The sequence below is a fragment of the Budorcas taxicolor genome, chromosome 7 (genome assembly GCF_023091745.1).
Source record: "Budorcas taxicolor isolate Tak-1 chromosome 7, Takin1.1, whole genome shotgun sequence".
Classification (NCBI taxonomy): Eukaryota; Metazoa; Chordata; class Mammalia; order Artiodactyla; family Bovidae; genus Budorcas; species Budorcas taxicolor.
Window position 1 is genome coordinate 107,541,950 of NC_068916.1, and position 25,707 is coordinate 107,567,656.

At 39.0% G+C, this 25,707-nt stretch overlaps 1 protein-coding gene across 2 annotated transcripts in view; it reads right to left on the reverse strand.

The window, feature by feature from the left end:
- PJA2 (praja ring finger ubiquitin ligase 2) overlaps window positions 1-25,707 on the reverse strand; it is a 78,229-nt gene that overhangs the window by 24,551 nt on the left and 27,971 nt on the right. For both annotated transcript variants that reach the window (XM_052642917.1, XM_052642916.1), the window contains exons 5-6: window positions 14,156-14,341; window positions 299-484 (exon numbers count right to left, since the gene is read on the reverse strand). In XM_052642917.1, coding sequence (XP_052498877.1) covers window positions 299-484; window positions 14,156-14,341 — 372 coding nt within the window. The remainder of the gene's footprint in view (window positions 1-298; window positions 485-14,155; window positions 14,342-25,707) is intronic.

The window sequence follows — 25,707 nt, forward strand, 5'->3', positions numbered from 1 at the left end:
TTTGTCATAAAAAAATTTTTAACACCAAATTTAAAAGTCAGAAATCTCAAACAAGTATGTGAATAACTAGGATACAAGGTAAACATCTGTAGAGTTAATGGTCAAAGCAGGAAGAGGTCAATGACTAGAGTTCACGTAGGAAGCAATATCTGAAATGAGCTTGGAAGGAGAGGAAGACTGACAGATGAGAAAAATCGAAATATTCCTTAGTGTCAGAGATCCAGTCTTCATAATTTAGAGTCATGAACGAATTCTACGCAGTGAACGGTGAGCATGGCACGCACACTGTGCTACATACCTCCAGTCCACATCCAAGTCTTCACTCACGCTGGAGTCATCCTCAAGGTTATTGTTACCATCCAACATGAAAGCTTCTGGCTGTGCAAATTCGTTAGCGGGCTCATTCCCTTCATCACTGCTGCTCTCATTGACTTCATTGTACTGTAACCAAGGAATTTCTCCCTCTTCCAAGGATGTTTGTTCCCTATTACAAACATTTTCATGGAAGAAAAGGTATTACTACTTTAAAGCATATCATGAGTTTTTCCTTTAAAGAGCTCTCTTTAGTGCAAGTAGACACTTAATTTAAATTCTAAATTCTTGGTACTTACATGATTCTAAAAAATCTGCCTTGTTTAGATGTGAATCCGTTTACTTGATATCTATTATCTGTACTCTCACTATCTGAATGGTTATATCCCGACGTCGAGTAGCTCCCCTCAGTTACAGTAAGGCCATACTGCTCGGCCTGGCCTACTAACCCTGCAAAGCAGGAGCCTGCCCCTGGGCTCGCCGCCCCCACCTGCGCTGCTCTCCCGCTGCGCGCTCCCCTCCCGGAGCTGTGGAGCTCAGCCCGCCTCGCCGACACCCCCTCCACGTGAAATGCCTTCCACCAGATGCATGCTGCTCAGACCAGAGGCAATGTCGCTGCTTCAAGGGAAGCCTGTCGTGACCACTCATTTCAAGCAGCTCACCAGTCACTGCTGATGCAGCATTCTGCTTATTCTCCTTACAGACCTTCCTTTTACTTATCACTTTATTGTTTATTATTAGTCATTCATCCACAAGAAAATAAGCTAACAGAAATAGGGATAGGCAAATCAATGACACAGATGAAGATAAGAAAAATGAAAGTATTTCAAAACAACAGGGGAAAAGGCCATCTGATGAATGACACTGAGACCACTGGGCACACACATGGGGGGGGGGGGCGTCACATTCTGATATCATTATTTACCTTAAATAAATTCCAGATCTATTTTACAGAAATGCATGTCTCCCTTCAATGCCTCTAAAAAACACAAGTACTAAAAGAACCACAAGAGAAATTTCCACAAAAATCTCAGTGTCGTTCTAAACATGATGCAAAATTTTGAAGCCAAAGATAAATTAATTGCTAAAGTCCACAACATACACATTATAAAGAAAATGCTCATGGAAAAGCCAAAGATAAATTAATTTTATAATTAAATAAATTTAATTTATCTTTGAAGCCAAAGACAAATTAATCGCTAAAGTTCACAACATACACATTAAAGAAAATGCTCATGGAAACACCAAAAACTTGGACACAAAGACCAAACTGAGAAAAATTAATAATTATAATACATAAGAAAAAATGGCATTTCAAGGCTGCAAACACTGAACAAAAGCTACTTTCAAATTTACAAATAAGACAATAGTACTGGTAGAATCTTCTTATTCATTTTATTTGACAAAAAAATACCTTTTGGTATACCAAAAGGAGGTTAAATAATATAGTCTCAGCAAAGTTTCATTTTAGTTTGGGTTTAAGATGAGAAATAACGTCATACAACAATTTATGTATCTCAACTTGAAGAACAGCTAATTGGAACTCTATTCACTGTGATGTGAAAATTTAACTTCAGGGATAAAAACATTTATGAAAGAGATGCAGACAGTGCCCACACACAAGCAGCAGCACATTTGAAAGAAACATCTCCTGCTATACTTAGATCCGTTAATGCTTAACCTCTGCCCCTCAACTACACTTCGCAGTAACATGCTTTCATGACTTAGTCTAATAGAACAAGAGAAACGAGCATACCAAAATATGCTCATTTTGTTAAAGTTTTAATGTCTAATACATAAAGACAGTAGATGCTTTCTTGTGCATAATTTAGTTTCAGTGAAATTAAGCCTCAAGCAGTTTTCAAGTACAAATCAAGCTAAGCGTCTCTGCGCAGCAGGCCTCTCTTCACAGCTTTCTGGGCGTACCTGGCACAGAGTCCTCTGACTCTTGGGACTCACTCGCCTCCTCCTAGGCTGGCCACTTCTCAAGGGCATGACACGCTGTTGTCTCTCCTCACTACCCTGGAGGAGGGCATGGCAACCCACTGCAGTGCTCCTGCCTGGGGAATCCCACGGCCCGGGGGCCTGGTGGGCTTCTGTCCACGGGGCCGCAGAGTCGGATGCGCCTGAGCAACTGAGCCCAGCGCACTCCTCAGAGCCTCACTCCCTGTAACATGCGCTCGACACTTAATAGGTTCCCTCTCTGTGTTGCAAATGTAATAATAAACCCTTGAAAAAGAAATCTTTTAAAAGTCAAATAATTTAGATTAAGCCTAGAACAGTCCTTGAAAATGTCTGTTATTTCAATATACACCTACAAGAAATACATTTTTTCTTATTATACAGCTATCAAAATGACTATTATGCTGTAATTCAGATAGCTAACATAAAACTCCAATAAATGGTTGAAAATTATTCAGTATAAGAAATATTAATTTGTGAGGTTTTTAAATTCAAAGAAGAAAACTAAAATAAGAAATTATTCTGAATCTAAATGATGATGTCATTAATACTCTTTCAACTATATAATCCTTGGCTACATATTTTGCTTAACCATTTGTTTCTCTCGCTCACAATTCATCACAACACAGCTGTGAAACAGAGAATCAGTGCTGTGTGGCACGTGTGCTCAGAGTCATTCACCATTTAACACAGGACCCGTCAGGCCAGAAGAGGGGCACTGTGGCTGGACCGAGTTGGCCTGATAGTGTGACAAAAGGAATTCTGATCTAAAAAAAAAAAGAACAACAGGACTACAGAAGTACCAAGGACCAGCTGTTAGCTCCCCACGAACCACAATGGAGGAGTCTCTCTGATCCCAGAGGCCCTCTTCTTGAGCTCTGGACCATCTTTTCAAGAATCTCACTTACCTTTGCTCTAATTATCAGTTACTTTCTCTTTGAACAGTCTATAAGCAAACAATCATGCTTCTCGGTTTTTAGGGGTGAGGACAACCCTTTTCTAGGCCCCAAATCCACCTGGGATCTCTTCCCTTTTGTAAAGAACTGGGTATCTCCACTTCCTCACCTTCAATTCCCTTAATTTTTTAATTCCTTTTTTTTTTTCAAATGCAAAATATATGCCACCTATTTTAGTTCCCCAGTACACTGTGCTGAGCAATCGGAGCCCAGCCACCCAAGCCAGGAAGAACATCGGCTCCGACCAGCACGCCCTTGTGCTCTGTCTACACTGCCTCTATCCCCCTGGCCTGACGAGGTACCATCATGTCCATGCTGCTTCCATTCCACTGCTTCTGAAAGGCGTTTTCACTGTTTCCCTATACTTAAATGAGACACTGACTACTGCCTGTTTTTAAACTGTATGAAATAGGTATGATACACATTTTCCCAGGGGTGGTCACTCTCACTCAGCATTCTATCTTTAAGACTCACCCATGTTTCTGTGTGTAACTATGGCTCATTCATCCCCTCTGCTGTGTAATACTCCATGTATGAATACATTAATCTTTCTTATTAATACATACTTGGGAAACGTCCACCTCAACAAGCAGCGAGTAAGAACTGATCTGCATCCTCCAAGACATCTGACACCGCTAACACAACAGGTGATTAAAAGAAGACACCTCCCTGCGGCCCTTTCATTGCTGCTGCTGCTATTTTTTGGGCTGCACCACACAGCATGCGGGATCTTAGTTCCCCGACCAGGGACTGATCCTGCACTCCCTGCATGAGAAGCTCAGAGTCCTAACCACGAGGCCACCAGGGAAGTCCCCCTCCTTGTGCTCTCCCTGATTGCTAATGATCTAAGCATCTTTTGATATTTTTAATTCACTGTTAATATTTCCTCTTCAGTGAGTTATCTGCTCATGGTTTTGATCATTTCACAATCAGACTAAGTTCTGCTTACTGATTTCTAGCTCACTATCTACTCTGCACATTAAGACTCACACTGTAAGCACAGTTTCCTAATTTGGCTCTCTTCTTTTCTATCTTTTTTATCTTTTACTAATCTCCCATCCTGCCATGCTAACACTTCCCCCTCAATGCCCACAGAAATGGTACACTTGTCTTACTCCTGATCTTAAGGGGGAAGCTTTTTTTAATGCTTCTTTATTGAAAATTATTTGTTTTTTTAGATAGGTTTTATGAGGGCAAGGAAATTCTGTTGTGATCCTAGTTTCTGAATTTTTATCATGATGAGATGCTGAACATTACAAGTGACTTTTTTCCCCCACAGAAAAAAAAGAAAAACCCAGAGAATCTGTCATTTGAATTTTCTCCTGTATTTTGCTAATGTGGTGTTAACATTTATAGGTATTCTACACGAAACTACTTTTACATACCTGGAATAAACTCAAATTGGTAACTGAATTTTATCTGTTAAAAAATACACTTAACAAATCCAGATTTCCAATAATTCTGTTTAAGAGTCTGCTGTATACTTTAATGAATTACATAAGCTTGTAATTTTCTTCACATACTCTTTTGGTACTAGGGTTATACTGGCCTTATTTGAATGACGTGGAAAAACAGTTCTTTTCTCATTCTCTGGAATAGTATGATATGACCTTTGAAAGTCTAGAGAGAATTTAAGAGAATTCAGCTCTAAAACCATTTGGATTGGTTGTTTTCTCCATGGAAAGAGTATAAACCACTGACTGCATATCTGTAATAGTTATCACATTATCTAGGGCAGTGAGTGTTGATGAACTCTACTCTTCTGGGAATCTGTCAGCCTCTAAGTCTTCGGGTGCACCGCTCCCAAGTTCACGGTGCTCTTCTTGGTCCACAGGCCTCCACTGGCTTTGCAGCTCTGTCCCCGTCCGCACTCCCAGGTCACCCATCTGTGTCATCTGTACTTTCCTGCTCACTACCAAATGCAACGTCTTCTTGCTCTTACCTTTGCAGAGTATCAGCTTCCGGCTTCTCTGATTCTCCCTGCTGTTACTGTTTTCTAATTAAGTTGACTTTTGTTCTCGTCTTCTCTAACTTGATTCTTATCCTACCTTAGTTTATTTATTCTAATATTCCTTTTCTTTTTTTTAAGTTAAATGCATAGCTACTCCATCTTCAGCTTTTGTTTTTTCCCTAACATAAGTATTTATAAAGATAAATGTACCTGTAAATATCAATTTTACTATAATCCCACAGGTTTTGATTGGTGGTGGTTTCACTATCATTGAGTTGCATGCTGTTTAAACTTCTAGTATGATTTGTTTTTGTCCTACTGGTTTTTTTAGAAGGACAGATAATTTCAAATGCAAAGGGGGTTTTATATAACATACATGTATTATTTATAAGATTAACTGCATGACGGTCAGAGAAACTGGTCTGCAGGATCCTGACTCCTCGAAACGTGTCAATCTGTGCTGTGCTGTCTCTAGGACACATTCACTTCCTGTGTGTTTGTATTCCACAGCATGCAGTGTTCATTAAACCTTGTTTAAATGAGTGCCTCAAATCTGCGATTAATTTTTTGTATCCATGAATTAGAAATTCAGAAAGGTATTTAAAATTTTTCTAATATGACAGAAAATCTGTCAATATTCTCTAGTTTGATTAAATTTTGATTTAAATCTTTTGGGTCTATTTTATTAGGTACATTCAAGTTTAAAACTGCTGCATTTTACTGGAAAATTGGCCTTATCACGCAGTGGCCGTCGCCCTCCCCAGTGACGCTCTTCTGTCTTTAAGCCTGCTTTGCTAACGCTAGTATGGCCCTCCCCAGTGACGCTCTTCTCTCTTTAAGCCTGCTTTGCTAACGCTAGTATGGCTAGTCCGTTTTCTTTCAGTCAGCATTTCTCTGAAATATCGTTTTCTGTCCTTTAACCTTCAATCTTTCTGTATGCTAATGCTTTAAGTGTGGGTTTTATAAACAACATTTAACTTAAAAATCTAACTGATTTGAAGCTTTATCTTTCACAAGCAGAGAGTAAACAGCTTATATTACAGAACTTTTCTTACGTGCTGCTTTTTTAATCTCTGTTTTTCTTCCATGTTTCAATGCTCTCTCTTCCTTTCTTCACTGTTATTTGGATTGACTTTAAATGTTACTTTTCCATGTCTCAAGTTTCTTTTTTCCTTGTATACAGGTTTCTAACACATATACTCTGTATTTATTCTTATAATGGCTATCCTTAAAATTTTACCATACAAATTTACCTTATGTCCAAAGATAACTTTCGGACCTCTCCCAAACTATACACTCCAACGCCGACCTTGCCCATCAACGGAAATACCACTGCTGCACAGTGTGTTAGTTCTGCCCTTCTCACCAATTGACTTCTATTTTTTTTAAATCAAATTACTGTATTTTTTATTACAGGATACTAATGCAAGCACTAGATGACTTCCAAATGTGTTTCTGTTTGTATGCATGTATCTGTACATCTACAATTCAGGACACTTCCCTTAAACTTATAAGCTAAATATCCACGTGTCTCCTGCCACCTACAATGCATGTCTAACTCACACTTAAAATTCCAAAAAGGGGCTCCTACTTCCCATATTTTCTCCCCAGGCTTCCTCATCTTAGTCAATGACATTAATGTCTCCCTAATGCTCAAATAAAATACCCAGTCATAATTGACTGACTTCTCCCTCTCTCACACACCAATCCAAACTCAAAAATAGTCCCAAACTTGTTTATTCTATCAGATAACCCCTCAGAGCCTAACTCACTCTTACCTTCTTTTTCACTTTAGTCCCCTTCCAATTCAATCTCCACAAGTCTGTTTGATCTTTTAAAACTGTGCATTAAATCAGTTACCCCTCCACACTTAAACTCTCACCGCGCTCAACACTCAGCTGCTGTGTGCTGCTCAGCCTGGGCCCCGCCCACGCCCTCTCATCTTGCTCTCTGCTGCTCATCTGCTTCAGCCCGATGGTCTTCTCGCATGCCACGCCCTTTCCTTTCCAGCACCTCTGCTCAGATCCTTCCTACTGCCTAGAAAGTGCTCCCTCAAGAGTTGCTTGTGTATTTTTGAGATTAGTTGTTTGTCAGTTGCTTCATTTGCTATTATATTCTCCCATTCTGAAGGCTGTCTTTTCACCTTGCTTATAGTTTCCTTTGTTGGGCAAAAGCTTTTAAGTTTAATTAGGTCCCATCTGTTTATTTTTGGTTTTATCTCCAATATTCTGGGAGGTGGGTCACAGAGGATCCTGCTGTGATTTATGTCTGAGAGTGTTTTGTCTATGTTCTCTTCTAGGAGTTTTATAGTTTCTGGTCTTACGTTTAGACCTTTAATGCATTTTGAGTTTATTTTTGTGTATGGTGTTAGAAAGTGATCTAGTTTCATTCTTTTACAAGTGGTTGACCAGTTTTCCCAGCACCACTTGTTAAAGAGATTGTCTTTCATCCATTGTATATTCTTGCCTCCTCTGTCGAAGATAAGATGTCCATAGGTGCATGGATTTATCTCTGGGCTTTCTATTTTGTTCCATTGGTCTATATTTCTGTCTTTGTGCCAGTACCATACTGTCTTGATGACTGTGGCTTTGTAGTACAGCCTGAAGTCAGGCAGGTTGATTCCTCCAGTTCCATTCTTCTTTCTCAACATTGCTTTGGCTATTCGAGGTTTTTTGTATTTCCATACAAATTGTGAAATTATTTGTTCTCGCTCTGTGAAAAATACCGTTGGTAGCTTGATAGGGATTGCACTGAATCTATAGATTGCTTTGGGTAGTATACTCATTTTCACTATACTGATTCTTCCGATCCATGAACACAGTAAATTTCTTCATCTATTAGTGTCCTCTTTGATTTCTTTCACCAGTGTTTTATAGTTTTCTATATATAGATCTTTAGTTTCTTTAGGTAGATATATTCGTTAAGTATTTTATTCTTTTTGTTGCAATGGTGAATGGAATTGTTTCCTTAATTTCTATTTTCTCGTTATTAGTGTATAGGAATGCAAGGGATTTCTGTGTGTTGACTTTATATCCTGCAACTTTACTATATTCACTGATTAGCTCTAGTAATTTTCTGGTGGAGTCTTTAGGGTTTTCTATGTAGAGGATCATGTCATCTGCAAACAGTGAGAGTTTTACTTCTTCTTTTCCAATTTGGATTCCTTTTATTTCTTTTTCTGCTCTGATTGCTCCGGCCAAAACTTCCAGAACTATGTTGAATAGTAGTGGCGAAAGTGGGCACCCTTGTCTTGTTCCTGACTTTAGGGGAAATGCTTTCAGTTTTTCACCATTCAGGATAATGTTTGCTGTGGGTTTGTCATATATAGCTTTTATTATGTTGAGGTATGTTCCTTCTATTCCTGCTTTCTGGAGAGTTTTTATCATAAACGGATGTTGAATTTTATCAAAGGCTTTGTCTGCATCTACTGAGATAATCATATGGCTTTTATTTTTCAATTTGTTAATGTGGTGTATTACATTGATTGATTTGCGGATATTGAAGAATCCTTGCATCCCTGGGATAAAGCCCACCTGGTCATGGTGTATGATCTTTTTAATGTGTTGTTGGATTCTGATTGCTAGAATTTTGTTAAGGATTTATGCATCTATGTTCATCAGTGATATTGGCCTGTAGTTTTCTTTTTTTGTGGCATCTTTGTCAGGTTTTGGTATTAGGGTGATGGTGGCCTCATAGAATGAGTCTGAAAGTTTACCTTCCTCTGCAATTTTCTGGAAGAGTTTGAGTAGGATAGGTGTTAGCTTTTCTCTAAATTTTTGGTAGAATTCAGCTGTGAAGCCATCTGGACCTGGGCTTTTATTTGCTGGAAGATTTCTGATTACAGTTTCAATTTCCGTGCTTGTGATGGGTCTGTTAAGATTTTCTATTTCTTCCTGGTTCAGTTTTGGAAAATTGTACTTTTCTAAGAATTTGTCCATTTCTTCCACGTTGTCCACTGTATTGGCATAGAATTGCTGATAGTAGTCTCTTATGATCCTTTGTATTTCTGTGTTGTCTGTTGGGATCTCTCCATTTTCATTTCTAATTTTATTGATTTGATTTTTCTCCCTTTGTTTCTTGATGAGTCTGGCTAATGGTTTGTCAATTTTATTTATCCTTTCAAAGAACCAGCTTTTTGCTTTGTTGATTTTTACTATGTCTCTTTTGTTTCTTTTGCATTTATTTCTGCCTTAATTTTTAAGATTTCTTTCCTTCTACTAACTCTGGGGTTCTCCATTTCTTCCTTTTCTAGTTGCTTTAGGTGTAGAGTTAGATTATTTGACTTTTTTCTTGTTTCTTGAGGTATGCCTGTATTGCTATGAACTTTCCTTTTAGCACTGCTTTTATAGTGTCCCACAGGTTTTGGGTTGTTGTGTTTTCATTTTCATTCATTTCTATGCATATTTTGATTTCTTTTTGATTTCTTCTGTGATTTGTTGGTTATTCAGCAGTGTGTTGTTCAGCCTCCATATGTTGGAATTTTTAGTAGTTTTTCTCCTGTAATTGAGATCTAATCCTACTGCATTGTGGTCAGAAAAGATGCTTGGGATGATTTCAATTTTTTTGAATTTAACAAGGCTAGATTTATCGCCCAGGATGTGATCTGTCCTGGAGAAGGTTCCGTGTATGCTTGAGAAAAAGGTGAAATTCATTGTTTTGGGGTGAAATGTCCTATAGATATCACTTAGGTCTAACTGGTCTATTGTATCATTTAAAGTTTGTGTTTCTTTGTTAATTTTCTGTTTAGTTGATCTGTCCATAGGTGTGAGTAGGGTATTAAAGTCTCCCATTATTATTGTGTTATTGTTAATTTCCCCTTTCATACTTGTTAGCATTTGTCTTACATATTGCGGTGCTCTTATGTTGGGTGCATATATATTGATAATTGTTTTATCTTCTTGGATTGATCCACTGATCATTATGTAGTGTCTTTCTTTGTCTCTTTTCACAGCCTTTGTTTTAAAGTCTATTCTATCTGATATGAGTATTGCTACTCCTGCTTTCTTTTGGTCTCTATCTGCATGGAATATCTTTTTCCAGCCCTTCACTTTCAGTCTGTATGTGTCCCTTGTTTTGAGACAACATATATAGGGGTCTTGTTTTTGTATCCATTCAGCCAGTCTTTGTCTTTTGGTTGGGGCATTCAACCCATTTACGTTTAAGGTAATTATTGATAAGTATGATCCCATTGCCATTTACTTTATTGTTTTGGGTTTTGGTTTATACACCCTTTTTGTGTTTCCTGTCTAGAGAATATCCTTTAGCATTTGTTGGAGAGCTGGTTTGGTGGTGCTGAATTCTCTCAGCTTTTGCTTGTCTGTAAAGCTTTTCATTTCTCCTTCGTATTTGAATGAGATCCTTGCTGGGTACAGTAATCTGGGCTGTAGGTTATTTTCTTTCATCACTTTAAGTATGTCTTGCCATTCCCTCCTGGCCTAAAGAGTTTCTATTGAAAGATCAGCTGTTATCCTTATGGGAATCCCCTTGTGTGTTATTTGTTGTTTTTCCCTTGCTGCTTTTAATATTTGTTCTTTGTGTTTGATCTTTGTTAATTTGATTAATATGTGTCTTGGGGTGTTTCGCCTTGGGTTTATCCTGTTTGGGACTAACTCCTGCAGCTCAATTCCAGAAAAATAAATGACCCAATCAAAGAATGGGCCAAAGAACTAAATAGACATTTCTCCAAAGAAGACATACAGATGGCTAACAAACACATGAAAAGATGCTCAACATCACTCATTATCAGAGAAATGCAAATCAAAACCACAATGAGGTACCATTTCACGCCAGTCAGAATGGCTGTGATCCAAAAGTCTACAAGCAAGAAATGCTGGAGAGGGTATGGATTAAAGGGAACCCTCTTACACTGTTGGTGGGAATGCAAACTAGTACAGCCACTATGGAGAACAGTGTGGAGTTTCCTTAAAAAACTGGAAATAGAACTGCCTTATGACCCAGCAATCCCACTGCTGGGCATACACACCGAGGAAACCAGAACTGAAAGAGATACGTGTACCCCAATGTTCATCACAGCATTGTTTATAATAGCCAGGACATGGAAGCAACCTAGATGTCCGTCAGCAGATGAATGGATAAGAAAGCTGTGGTACATATACACAATGGAGTATTACTCAGCCATTAAAAAGAATACATTTGAATCAGTTCTAATGAGGTGGATGAAACTGGAGCAGATTATACAGAGTAGAGTAAGCCAGAAAGAAAAACACCAATACAGTATACTAACACATATATATGGAATCTAGAAAGATGGTAATGATAACTCTGTATGCGAGACAGAAAGAGAGACACAGATGTATAGAACAGTCTTCTGGACTCTGGGAGAGGGAGAGGGTGGGATGATTTGGGAGAATGGCACTGAAACATGTATAATATCATATATGAAACGAATCGCCAGTCCAGGTTTGATGCATGATACTGGATGCTTGGGGCTGGTGCACTGGAACGACCCAGAGGGATGGTACGGGAAGGGAGGAGGGAGGGGGGTTTAGGATGGGGAACATGTGTATACCTGTGGCGGATTCATGTTGATATATGGCAAAACCAATACAATATTGTAAAGTAATCAACCTCCAACTAAAATAAATATATATTAAAAAAAAAAAAGCTCTCCCTCAACTGCCGATTCTCATCTTTTAGAACTCAGTTCAAAAGTCACTTCCTAAGAGAAGTCCTCCCTGACCATTCTAAGTGCTATAAGCGCCTCTTGGTTGCTTCATTACATCTGTGCTTCATCCCCTTCAGCATGGTCATCAGCTTGTGACTTACGATTATTTCCATCTTACATACTGCCTGCCACCGCCACCCTCACGTAGGCTTCGTGACGGAGCCTGGCCTTGCTCACTGACATGAGCCCAGGGTCCAGCACAACGGTTACTGCACGCTCAGCACGTGGCGCATACGGCACGCTCAGCAAGTGTCTGCTGCGGCATAGCTACATACCAGACATTACATGTGGAATTTTTCACAAATTACACACAAAAAATTTAATACTTAGTAAACTAACTAATTGAAGGCAGGAAGAGAAGGGGACGGCAGAGGATGAGATGGTTGGATGGTATCTCCGACTCAAAGGACATGAGTCTGAGTAAGCTCCGGGAGTTGGTGATGGACAGGGAGGCCTGGTGTGCTGCAGTGCATGGGGTCGCAAAGAGCTGGACACGACTGAGCGACTGAACTCAACTGAACTGAAACTAATAATAAAGATGATCAAACATAAAGTTAGGAAGAGGGAAAAAAATGCCACTTCAACCAGTTATCAAAACAATGATCAAAACCAATAGTTTGTACATTCCTTTCTTTACAAATTTTCTAATGTTTTTTATTTGTAGATTTTCTTATAGAATTAATCTCAAGCTGGAAATTAATATTTTTTGAAAAGTAAAAATTTGACATTTGTCCAAGTTGAAATAGTTTTTTCCTAAGAAAACACACTTACCAAAATAGATTTCACGAGACTAAATTAGAACCAATTATCATCATAAAGAAATTTTAATTATCAAAGAAATACTCCCTCAAAATAAAATACTAAGCCTGAAAGGTTTCACAAATACTAACAGCCTTTAAAGGAATAAGAAGCTATTTAAACACCAAGAGATACAATGCATATTAATATATATATATATTTATATACTCTTTTAGCAATGAGAGTTATCAAATTATCAAGACCAAAAAAAAAAAAAAACCACAAATAGGGAAAATTCACACAGCTCTCATGTAAAAATCCTATGTAAAACGCCGCAAAAAGAATCTACTACTACTACTAAGTCGGTTTAGTCGTGTTCAACTCTGTGCGACCCCATGGACTGCAGCCCACCAGGCTCCTCCGTCCGTGGGATTTTCCAGGCAAGAGTACTGGAGTGGGGTGCCACTGCAAAAACAATCTAGCAGCTTATTAAAACAACAATCAACCATGACTGTGTGATCATGCTGGGCTAATTATAAGAAGTAGTAAGGGTAGCTGAATATGAGGAAATTGAGTAACAGAATAACTGCTCAAGATTACTAGGACAAAAGTAAAAAATCACTATGTCATTTCCACTGGTGCTAACAAGACTGTAAAATTCAACAAACATTCTTACCAGAAACCTATAAAATACAAAATGGGGAAAATTTCTTTAATGTGATTTAAAACAAAAAAAATTCTTTGTATATGAGAATATGAGTACATATTCTTTCTGTATGTATGAAATCAATCTAAACACCAGAGTCTCTCTTACCCGGGAAATACTAGTGGAGCAAGAGCTGGTAAACAATGGCCCACAGCTTATTTCCAGCCTGCCACCTGTTTTCATGAAACAGTTTTACTGGAAGACAGCTATGTAAATGACCCATTGATTTACATATTGCCTACAGCTACTTTAACACTGCAACAATAGAACTGAGTAGCTCCAATAGACACTGACACACAAAGCTGAAAATATTTACTATCTAGCCCTTCAGAGTATAAACTTAACAAGCTCTGCACTAGAGCATTCCCATTAAAGTTAGGAAAACACAGATATTTAACATCAACCCACTACTTGGATATATCACCCAATGCAATCAGATAGCAACAGTAAAACTTCACCTTTTACAACTGCCTGCATCCCTAACAACAAACCACTGACTCCCCCCGACGGCTGTCCCTTCCGCCTCGTCAGTGTCTCCACTGAGGAGCAGGTGGCTCTGATTCACTCATACCTGACTTAACCAAAATGATTGCTGAAATGCCCACGGTTTCTTTTAATAAAGCAAAATGGAAACAGACTGTACTTCAAGAGAAGACACTGTAATTACCAGTATTTTCAAGTTAATTGTTCTTTGGAAAATAACCGAAAGCATAACAAAATTGAGCAGAATCTACCGGTCCTACACAGGGCTTGTAACTGTGGTTAGCACACACCGAGCATCTGAGTGTGCTGCGTGGCTCTCCTTGCGACACGCGTAACGATCACAGGTCCCCCTGCTAACGCACCCTTCCTGAAGAGACAGCTCCTGATTCTCCTCCTCCGGACCACTGCTGTCACTCTGCAGCTCAGGCTCATTCTCCTCTTTTCCTGGCAGGGTCTCCCAGCTTTCATCGCTTGAGGACTGATCTTTCTCTGTACCAGAAAATCGATGAGGCAAAGAAGCAGACCATTCTCCATCACTGCATTCTGAACTGCAAATTTAGAACAGAAAAAAACTGTCATTATAAGTGTATTTATCATTTGGAGTGTTAACCAGGCATTATGGTAGAGAACGGACTACTGATGCTCTAGATGTTTCATCAGGAGCTGATTCAATTTTAACACATTTTAAAATAAATATAAATATTCAGCAGAATGTAACATTTTCAAATGAATATATTATATGGCAAGTTATAAAATTATCAATTTATTTTTTTCTTCATTAAAGTAACTAATTCCATGATGCTTAGATATAGGTTCCTTATATTTTAGACATATTCTAAACAAAATTTTAATAATCACAATTTAAATGGTATCCAGAATATATAATAAGAGCTGTTACTCACCGGACCTATCCACAACAACTTTGTAATTACCTACTGACAACTGGTATCATATCCTCTGTGAATAAATTTTCACTATTACCATGCTTAAAAAGCTTACCTATTTTTTCCTCTTCCTTTTACAAAAAACACTTTGCAATGGAGAAAGATTCAAATTCATACAAAACTGCACTGACAAATCTTTACTGAAGTCCTTTGGTAGGACTATGAACACAAAATAAATCTCAACAGAATATTCAGATAAGGAATAAAAGTAGTGATAAAGGGTCAGAGAAAAATTTCAGAAAAACTACTTTTAGTTACATGTATGTAACGGGCTCATCTGTCTACATTCAACAACCTGCAAAGCATTCACCATCTCGCATCTGCTGTTGTCCAGTCAGTAAGTCATGTCCGGCTCTTCTGCAACCCCACGGGCGTGGCCCGCCAAGGCTCCTCTGTCCGTGGGTTTTCCCAGGAAAGGACCCTGGATCGGGCTGCCATCCCCTTCCCCAGGGGGTCTCTCTGACCCAGGGATCCAACCTGCATCTCCTGCGTTGGTAGGTGGGTTCCTAGCTTACCCCCAAGCCCCCAGGGAAGCCACATCTTACGTTACCAAAAGCTACCATATTACTTAACAGTGCTGAATATAAACCATAAATGCTCTTTCCAGTCATATCAATCATTCTGGTCAAGAATTCCCTTAAAGATTACCTTTTTCGCACTGACTTTTAAGAAAACAAAAAAATAACAAGCTTTATGTTTTTGAAAGGACGTGATACTTGGTCGTGTCTTCTTCTACAGGCAGATGAACCCAAGAGATCAAGATGTTATTAACAGAGAGCAGCACTGATCTGAGCTCTGAGAAGCTAACAGAAGTAAAGAAATAAAGTCAACTTCCAATTTTCAGAAAACAATGGGCAGCAGGACACAGATATCCTGGGGAAGGAAGAGAACAAAGCCCTGGCATAGCGAGTAACAGGTGGGCCTTCACTGGGTAAGCGCCAAAGCTGCTTCTACTCTGTAAAACCCTCTCTGACCCAAAGAATACCCTAAGATCAAGCAAATCATTTTCAGACTTGTATCAGTGTCAAAATCTAACAAAGAAACAGTTTTAAAGGAGCTTACTGAACTAACTTTCCTTGACTATGAAGCTTCTCAAATTTATAGCTAAATTACCAACTCCAATTTTGGTTTGTCTTTAAGAAGCAGGGTAAGATTTCTACATTAGTTTGTGGAAATGTTTAACACCCTTGCTTAAAAACAAACTTCATTATTAAACATTTCACTCAGAGTAAGGTCCTGTCCAGAAAGATATCATACGAAACTTCCGAACTTTTATCAATTAGTGAAATACCTGATGTAATACCTCTAAATTTCAATATAAAAAGGATGTCTATGATCAACTATCAATATATTTAAGACGCTTATGTTGAGAACTGGCAAGCTATGCATCTCGTTAGCCAAATCTGGCCCTGCTGCCGCTTTTATTTTTTAATGGTATGTGAGCAAAAATGGTTTTTATATTTGATTTTGCCTCTTAGTCAGCAAAACCTAAAATACTTAACATCTGACCCTTAAAGAAAGCTTGTAGACACCTGGCCTACATCACTGCTACTCATTATATATAACACTCACCTCTAAGTAGGTAACTTTTTAAACATATATCCCCAGCCCTGACCACACACTAAGCTTTCATAACCACTAACTGCCCACCAAATATTTTTTAGATTTTCACATTCCTTTTAAAAATTATGTAGTCATAACAAAATTCATCTGCTATTTAAGTCCCTATCTTGATTTTTTATCTGCTAATGGGATTACCCTGCCCTTCAGCTGGAGAGGTCTCTGACTCCTCACAAGCTCCCCACACGTAAGTCCTCTCTTCCCATCTTTTCTGTTCAATGGCTCTTATATTCTAGCCCCCTTTTCTCCATTTCCCCTAAAACTCTCTGGCTCAAGTGTTTTCTCCAAACCTAGACTTAAGACAATTAATTATTAACTCAGTTCAGTTCAGTTGCTCAGTCGTATCCAACTCTGCGACCCCGTGAACTGCAGCACACCAGGCCTCCCTGTCCATCACCAACTCTCACAGTCTACCCAAACCCATGTACATTGAGTGGGTGATGCCATCCAGCCATCTCATCCTCTGTCGTCCCCTTCTCCTCCTGCCCTCAATCTTTCCCGGCATCAGGGTCTTTTCAAATGAGTCAGCTCTTCGCATGAGGTGGCCAAACTATTGGAGTTTCAGCTTCAGTATCAGTCCTTCCATTGAATATTCAGGACTGATTTCCGTTAGGATGGACTGGTTGGATCTCCTTGCAGTCCAAGGGACTCTCAAGAGTCTTCTCCCACACCACAGTTCAAAAGCATCAAGTTTTCAGCACTCAGCTTTCTTCACAGTCCAACTCTCACATCCATACATGACCACAGGAAAAACCATAGCCTTGACCAGATGGGCCTTTGTTGACAATGTCTCTGCTTTTTAATATGCTGTCTACATTGGTCATAACTTTCCTTCCAAGGAGTAAGCATCTTTTAATTTCACGGCTGTAGTCACTATCTGCAGTGATTTTGGAGCCCCCCAAAATAAAGTCTGACACTGTTTCTACTGTTTCCCCATCTATTTCCCATGAAGTGATGGGACCAGATGCCATGATCTTCGTTTTCTGAATGTTGAGCTTTAAGCCAACATTTTCACTCTCCTCTTTCACTTTCATCAAGAGGCTCTTTAGTCCTTCTTGACTTTCTGCCAGAAGGATGGTGTCATCTGCATATCTGAGGTTATTGATATTTCTCCCGGCAATCTTGATTCCAGCTTGTTTCTTCCAGCCCAGCATTTCTCATGATGTACTCTGCATCTAAGCTAAATAAGCAGGGTGACAATATACAGCCTTGACATACTCCTTTTCCTATTTGGAATCAGTCTGTTGTTCCATGTCCAGTTCTAACTGTTGCTTCCTGACCGGCATATAGGTTTCTCACGAGGCAGGTCTGGTGGTCTGGTATTCCCATCTCTTTCAGAATTTTCCACAGTTTATCGTGATCCGCGCAGTCAAAGGCTTTGGCACAGTCAATAAAGCAGAAATAGATGTTTTTCTGGAACTCTCTTGCTTTTTCGATGATCCAGCGGATGTTGGCAATTTGATCTCTGGTTCCTCTGCCTTTTCTAAAACCAGCTTGAACATCTGGAAGTTCACAGTTTATGTATTGCTGAAGCCTGGCTTGGAGAATTTTAGGCATTACTTTACTAGCTAGTGTCCCTAAATTTAATCCCAACTCCCTCAACTCAATTAAAAAACATATTCTGAATATTCCTATCACTTCAATTTACCTCAAATAGTACATTTATAATGTTACTCCAAAAATATTATATTTTATAATAAAATATTATAATAGATTTACATTAAAACAATATAGGAACTTCAACAGTTCCTCTCCACTAAAGCTTATTTCACACACATAAGCCATCTCCCTACGGCCCTCACCATTCTTGCTCTAGCTGTCCAGTAACATTGTGCCTTAAGGTAATGCAGCTGAGAACACAGGTTCTGGAGTCAGCTAGCCTGGATTTGAATTCACCAGTTATTAGCTGCGGAAAAGTTATTTAATGTCTCTGTGCCTTTACTGTGTCACCTATCAGAATAATATAATAATAGTATCCACTATCACAGAGTTTATTTGAGGAGTAAATGTGTTAATATACAGAAAACATTCTAACAGGGCCTGGTAAAAGTCAGTCATCAGCAACTATTAACAAATCATTTTTTTAAACAATACTTTTTTTTGTTACCTAAATACATTTTAGTTATCTCCTAAGCAATATTCGTAAAGTTCCTAATGTGATGTGCCAGCTTTTATTTTTTTCAGATTCACATCAAAATAAATATATAATGATAATTAAGAAAACTTTGTACCATTTAATATATTTTAGCCACTCGAAAAAATATTAGTGTATAGAAAAAAAAAGTGTTAACTTCGAATGGCACTGATGATTCAGTACAATCTGACCCCAGTTGCGAGTACATTCTCACATCCGGCACTTTCCTTCCAACAGGCTCTACTCCAAACGCTGCCCCTCTAATACAAAGTTTCATCACAACTATCGCTCCCACCACCATGGATGTGTTCACCATCGCCTCACCTTCTTTCTTCATTTCAGGGCCAGGTCGTTCCTTCAAGACCTTCCCCTACAGCACTGTTTCCTTTGTTTTTCAACTAACTCGTAGACTAGCCTTCTTATTCACTCAGTCTGAGCCACTGAGATGCAGCTGCCCCTTTAGCGCGGCATTTAAAGGCATCTTTCGTAAGTGCAAACTCAGTTTCTTTTTACCAGAAAGGCATCCAAGGAGATTCGCTTGTATTGTGAAGTATCTGTAAGCTCTTCTAAGACTGTATTATCAAATGATTTTAAATAGTGAATTTTCAGTGATATCAGTTTATTTAAAAAGGACCAACAATCTTTAGTGTATGTGCTCTAGAAATTAATACACATGGATGATATAATTGGTAAAAATATATCAATAATTTCCTATTATTATTTCATTCTGAACATTATTATCTATGACAAATTTCCCAATTTAATGTCTGCTACTCATTTGTAGCTCTAAAACTCCAAATTGGTTCAGAGAGCTAGTCAAAGGAAATTTAACTATGATTATGATTTTTTACTACGAAAAGCAAAAAACCTACTATAGATTATTTCTTTACTGAAGAAACAAGATACCACATTTAACATCAGGTGAAGTTCCATCTATGATGTATGACAGCCTTTTTCACCCTGACGGTGGAATATGATGATGGCAAGAGCAGGCTTTGAAGTCTGACAGTTAACTTAGGATCTGCTCAGTACTTACAGTACAAGCCTGGACAATGAATGAACTTCCCTGAGTTCACTTTTCCTCATCTGTAAAATGAGGACATTAATGTTTACCTTTCAAGGTTACAGTGATGTTTAAATGAAAAACAGATAAAATGATTTGCACAATTTTCAGAAAATGGCAAACATTTAATAAAAGTGGTAGTTTAACTTCTTTCACTGTATAACCTGCTTAGGAATTTCAATAGGATTTCCTGCCAGCACACCACCACTTCCCTTTCTCTACCAAAGGAAATCTACTCAATACCTTCCGGTCTGTCTTACTGAATAGACAAACTGACAGTATTGTCAGTCTCCTGGTCCCCTGACAGCTTTACACCAGAGCTCAGCAAATCATGCCCTGGTGCAAAAGCAGGATCTGCCCACCCGTCTGTTTTTCACTGGCCTGGAAGCTAAGGGTGTTTTCTGCATTTTAAAATGCTCATATAGGTATCCACATAATATCCTCAATTTTGCCTTTTGGTCCACAGAGCTTAAAATATTTACTATCTGGTTAATCTTTAAAAAAAAAGTTTGCAGACCCCAAAGAAGACATAGCAAAGAAGCATCCAACATAGACCAGTGGAAGAGAAACCGTGAGCAGAAAAGGGTGAGCAAACAGCTCAATCGCAGCAGAAGATGTGTACAGAGTAAAAAATCAATTAGCTATGGAAACTAGAGAATATAGAAATAATAAAGGGAATTAAAATTTTGAGGCATTTAATAAGAGTAGATAGTGAAATAAAAAATGCAGTGATGTGAAACACTTATTCTGAAAACTGAGCAGTGGGAAACATAAGCAGGCAAGCAATAAAAAGAGGAAGCAAGATCAATCAATGTTGCCCCCAAGATTTAGAAAAACTGAAGGAACCTAGGGGTAAACAAGGTATCAGACACAACGCCAAAGAAAAAATTTCGGAAGAAATTTAAAACAGGAACCAATAACAATGTATTATGTTAGTACAGGCTTCCCTGGTGGCACAGAGGGTAAAGCGTCTGCCTGCAATGTGGGAGACCTGGGTTCGATTCCTGGGTTGGGAAGATCCCCTGGAGAAGGGAATGGCAACTCACTCCAGTATTCTTGCCTGGAGAATCCCATAGACGGAGGAGCTTGGTTGGCTACAGTCCACGGGTCACAAAGAGTCAGACATGGCTGAGCGACTTCGCTTTCACTTTTCACTTATGTTAGTATGCTAATACATATTCTTATGGAGGGAGGAAAACAAGATGATCACATCCTACTATCTCAGTGTCTCCAGGAAAGCAGAGACACAGTTAACAGACTGAGTGACATGACGATAAGGAACTAAGAGAAAAAGATTTTAAAGTAATTTTCCAAGAACAAGCAACAGAACAGACAGGACACAGATTAGTCTTGGACTCGTGAGGACTCATTTGTTCTTGATTGTGAAAGCACATGAGGTAAACATTTTAAATTTCTCAAAGGAGAAACTAAGATACCCCTGAGCGTTCCACACGCTCTTTCACTAGTACTGTCGCCCATGAGCATTTAGAACCATATTCAAAAGCAGAAAACCGTGACTTACTCAAATACTACGCTCTTTACAGATTTAACTGTGAACCAAGAAAGGTCTTCATAGGAATGAAATTATGTGTGGCCCCTGTTGCTGCCCGTTGCTCAGCTGCCCAGTCACGTCAGACTCTTTGCCACCCCGTGGGCTGCAGCACGCCAGGTTCCCCCGTCTTTCACTACCTCCCAGAGTTTCCTCAAACTCACGTCTGTTGTTGATGATGCCATCCAGCCACCTCACCCGCTGTGGCCCCCTTCTCCTCCTGCCCTCAATCTCTCCCAGCATCAAGGCGTTTTCCAATGAGTCAGTTCTTTGCATCAGGCGGCCAAAGTACTGGAGCTTCAGTTTCAGCATCAGTCCTTACAATGGATACTTAGGGTTGATTTCCTTTAGAATTGACTGGTTGGATTTCCCTGCAGTCCATGGGACTCTCAAGAGTCTTCTCTAGCACCACAATTCGAAAACATCAATTCTTTCATGCTCAGCCTTCTTTATAGTCCAACCCTCACATCCGTACATGATTAATGGAAAAACCACAACTTTTGACTACTATATGGACCTTCGTCAGCAAAGTAGTATCTCTGCTTTTTAAAACACCACCTAGGTGTGTCGTAGCTTTTCTCCAAGGAGCATCTTTGAATTTCATGGCTGCAGGCACTGTCCTCAGTGATTCTGGAGCCCAAGAAAATAAAGCCTCTCACTGTTTCCCCATCTATTTGCCAGAAGTGGTGGGACCAGATGGCATGGCCTTCGTCTTCTAAATGCTGGGTTGTAAGTCCGCTTTTCCACTCTCATCTTCCACCTCCATCAAGAGGCTCTTTAGTTCCTTCACTTTCTGCCATAAGGGTGGTGTCATCTGCACCTCTGAGCTTACTGACAATTCTCCCAGCAATCTTGATTCCAGCTTGTGCTCCATCCAGCCTGGCATTTGGCGTGATGGACTCTGCATGTAAGTGGTTTTTCTATCATAATTCAAAAAAGCTACATGCACCCCAACGTTCATGTAAGTGGTTTTTCTATCGTAATTCAAAAAAGCTACGTGCACCCCAATGTTCACGGCAGCACTGTTTACAGCAGCCAGAACAGGGGAGCAACTGGTCATCCATTGACAGGTGAACGGATAAAGAAGTTGTGGTGCACATATACGGTGGAATATTACTCACCCATAAAAAGGAACAAATGTGAGTCAGCTGAATTGAGGTGGATGAACCTGGAGCCTATTATGCACAGTGAAGCAAGTCAGAAAGAGAAAAGCAAATATAAAAGCACAGATACGTGGAATCTAGAAAAACGGTACTGATGAACCTATCTGCAGGGCAGGAACAGAGATGCAAGCACAGAGAAAAGACTTGTGGGCACAGTGAGGGGAGGACAAAGTGGGACAAACAGAGAGTAGCACTGGAATATACAGACACTTAGTGGGCAGGTGCTGTGTAACAAAGGGGGTTCAAGCTTGGTGCTCTGTGACCATCTAGAGGGGTGAGATGGGGGTGGTGGGGAGGAGGCTCAAGAGGGAGGAGATATATGTAGATATATGTATACTTACAGCTGATTCACACCTATTGTACAGCAGAAACCAACACGTTATAAAGCAATTATCCTCCAATTAAAAAAAACTATAAGTGGTTTCTAGATAAAATACTTTAGGTACAAATCCTAGTTAGAAATAAGAAGCAAAATTAGCCCAAATCAACCTCTGAGTCCCTAAATCTCATAAGGAATTGATCTGTCTTCTCTGATATTTATATATTTATACCACCCCTAAAAATTCAACTATATAGAAGCTTAGGGAAGAATGAAATTTTACATAGTTTTCTTATCTGACCAGCTGTGGATCAAAAACAATTTTAGAACTTTACTGAAAATACGCTGGAAGGAAATTATATTAAAAAGTGTGGTGCTGGAGAAGACTCTTGAGAGTCCCTTGGCCTGCAAGGAGATCCAACCAGTCCATCCTAAAGGCAATCAGTCCTGAATATTCATTGGAAGAACTAATGTTGAAGATGAAGCTCCCATACTTTGGCCGACTGATGTGAAGAACTGACTCACTAGAAAAGACCCTGATGCTGGGAAAGACTGAAGGCAGGAGGAGAAGGGGAGGACAGAGGATGAGATGGCTGGATGGCATCACTGACTCAATGGACATGAGTCTGAGTAAACTCCGGGAGTTGGTGATGGACAAGGAGGCTCCGTGTGCTGCAGTCCGTGAGGTGGCAAAGAGTCGGACATGACTGAGCGACTGAACTGATTATATAATTCTTGGCGTTCTCAAAAATAGTATACTAACCATAATCTAAGCAGTTTGGGGCTTTTTACTAGTACTAACACTGAATTATGTTGTGATAAAATGATACGATAGAAGTTGTTCAAATCTGTAAGTCGGCTTCATTTAATAAATAACACTGAAATAGTTACGATTTTTTCCTTTTTTTGGCCTCATCGTGGGGCTTGTGGGAGCTTAGTCTCCCGACCAGGGATCAAGCCCCAGCCCTTGGCAGTGTGCAGTTGCGACCACTGGACTGCCAGGGGAGCCCCTAGGCTTCCTCTTGAATTGTGTCTGCCTTTCACAACTTTCTGGTCTTTTCCCTCAATATCCAAATACTGTAATCTACGACTCCCCAGGTATGCCTGAGGAACAAAGTTATTTATCACTAATTTATTCCTTCTCAACTATGAACTTGGAAACAAGATAGAAAATTTTGCTGAAATACTAGAGTATTGTGCTTACAGATATTTGCTGTGGCTGTTCATAGATATTTCACTTGTTGGGAGATAGTATGATCAGAGGAGCTTTCTTCACAGATTTCAACTAACACATAGGAGAGGAAAGGAGCTTAATTTAGCCTCATGGTAATTATCTGTATATTCTGTCTTTCTCATAAGGTTGATGAAGATCAAGGCAATAGGGATCACTATTATTTGTATTTACAGAGTACCTGGAACAAAATGTGACCTTTAGGAGGATTTCAAGAAATTCTTTTTAAATAAATCAAATCAAAATCAACTATAAGTAATATTCCTTTCATTCTCCCAAAGTCATCAACAACAAAAAGTTGTCCTGACATGTTTACATTAGATAAGGTAAGGTTTCTTACCTTTTAAGCAAGGTTAAGGCCTACGAACAGAGAAACTCTGAGAAAAAAACCTTAAGTGCTGTAAGAAGTGGTCAGGAGATGGCACACCTCTTTTCAGAACAATTAGGCCCAAGGTTAAAATCTGCTGCCATGGGCAAAAGGCTCTTTTAAACTCACGATCTTGTGCTCAAACAGTTAACATTCTCAGGGTATATTTCAAAAGAGACGAGTATGAACCTTAGCTCTTTGGTCTAATTCCAAGTCTGGTAATTATACACTACCTATTAAAATTCCCCTTGCAGCTCTAATTTAATAAGGTGGTGCTCAGTTCCTGTCAAACAGCTCAGAGCAACTTCACCAGCTGCAATGTTTATCCCATAAAGTATAATGTTTCACATGTGCTTATATGATCATTTAGAATTTTTCAGGGAAGCAAACATATATTCTTTAAAATATTTTCCACTTATAAAGAATAAACTATATATTTTTAAGTGGCCAAAAAAATCCTATACCGTAAAATGTCACAGTAAATTTTAGTTTATTTTCTTGATAAAAGAGTTCTACTTGTAGCTATTATACTATCAACATGATGAGAAAACTCTTCAAGTATGTCATCTTTAAGTTTTATAAAGCAGAAAAAATACAAAAACCTCACAGACTCAAAACTATCCTTTTTCTTGTGGTTGGCAAATAGCATAAATATCTCAGCAACTTCATTAGATGACATTAGGCTTGACTACAAAATGCAAACTAAAGAGGTTCTTATTTCTGATTAATGTGTCTACAGTGGAGAAAGCACAGCCAAGCTAAATGATCTTCTTCAAAAAAGCAAAAATGTGGTAAAAAAGTACACCAACCTTACACTTTCAAATCATAAGATATCGAGGATTATTAAGTGTTTTTAATAGTAATCTCAAGGTCTAACAGATGTTCATAATCCAATCCAAAACCCTGAGGACTATGTTTCAGAATTTAGAACTTCAACCTCCCCTCAAGGTTTAGAAATACTACTTAACATTGCCAATGGAGTCTAAGTCAGCACCAAAAATCAAATGTTTTCATACTTCTGCAGTGAACTGTATGAATACTTGAAAAGGGGCCTAATTTTAGTTCATATCTAGATCTGCAATCAAGACTAGTCGGGTTCGGTGGTCAATTGCTGTTTTTAGAACTTCATGGATTTTGGGTAAAAGATTGTGCGCCTACACTGGAAAAGCAGAAGACAGGCCGGCACACGCCCTCAACGTCAAGGCGACAGGAGAAAGGCTCCAGCCGCTGCTACAAGCTACACGCTTCAGTATGGAAGCTCAATTTACACACCCCCAAAATCAAGACAATTTTATTAATTTTATGATGTGAAAGAAAATATATAAAATGCATTCATATTCACACAGATAAATTTCTTCCTTTGTAGAACTTTCTAGTTAAAAAAAACAATATTTTTCTAAACTTGAGAAAATCTTGAAATTGCACTGCAACTGAGCATTCCAAGCGTGACCACAGGTGTAAAAGAGCAGATGGGAGTCTAGACTCTGGGGCGCTGAGAAGTCAGCAGCTGGACAAAGAGATCCT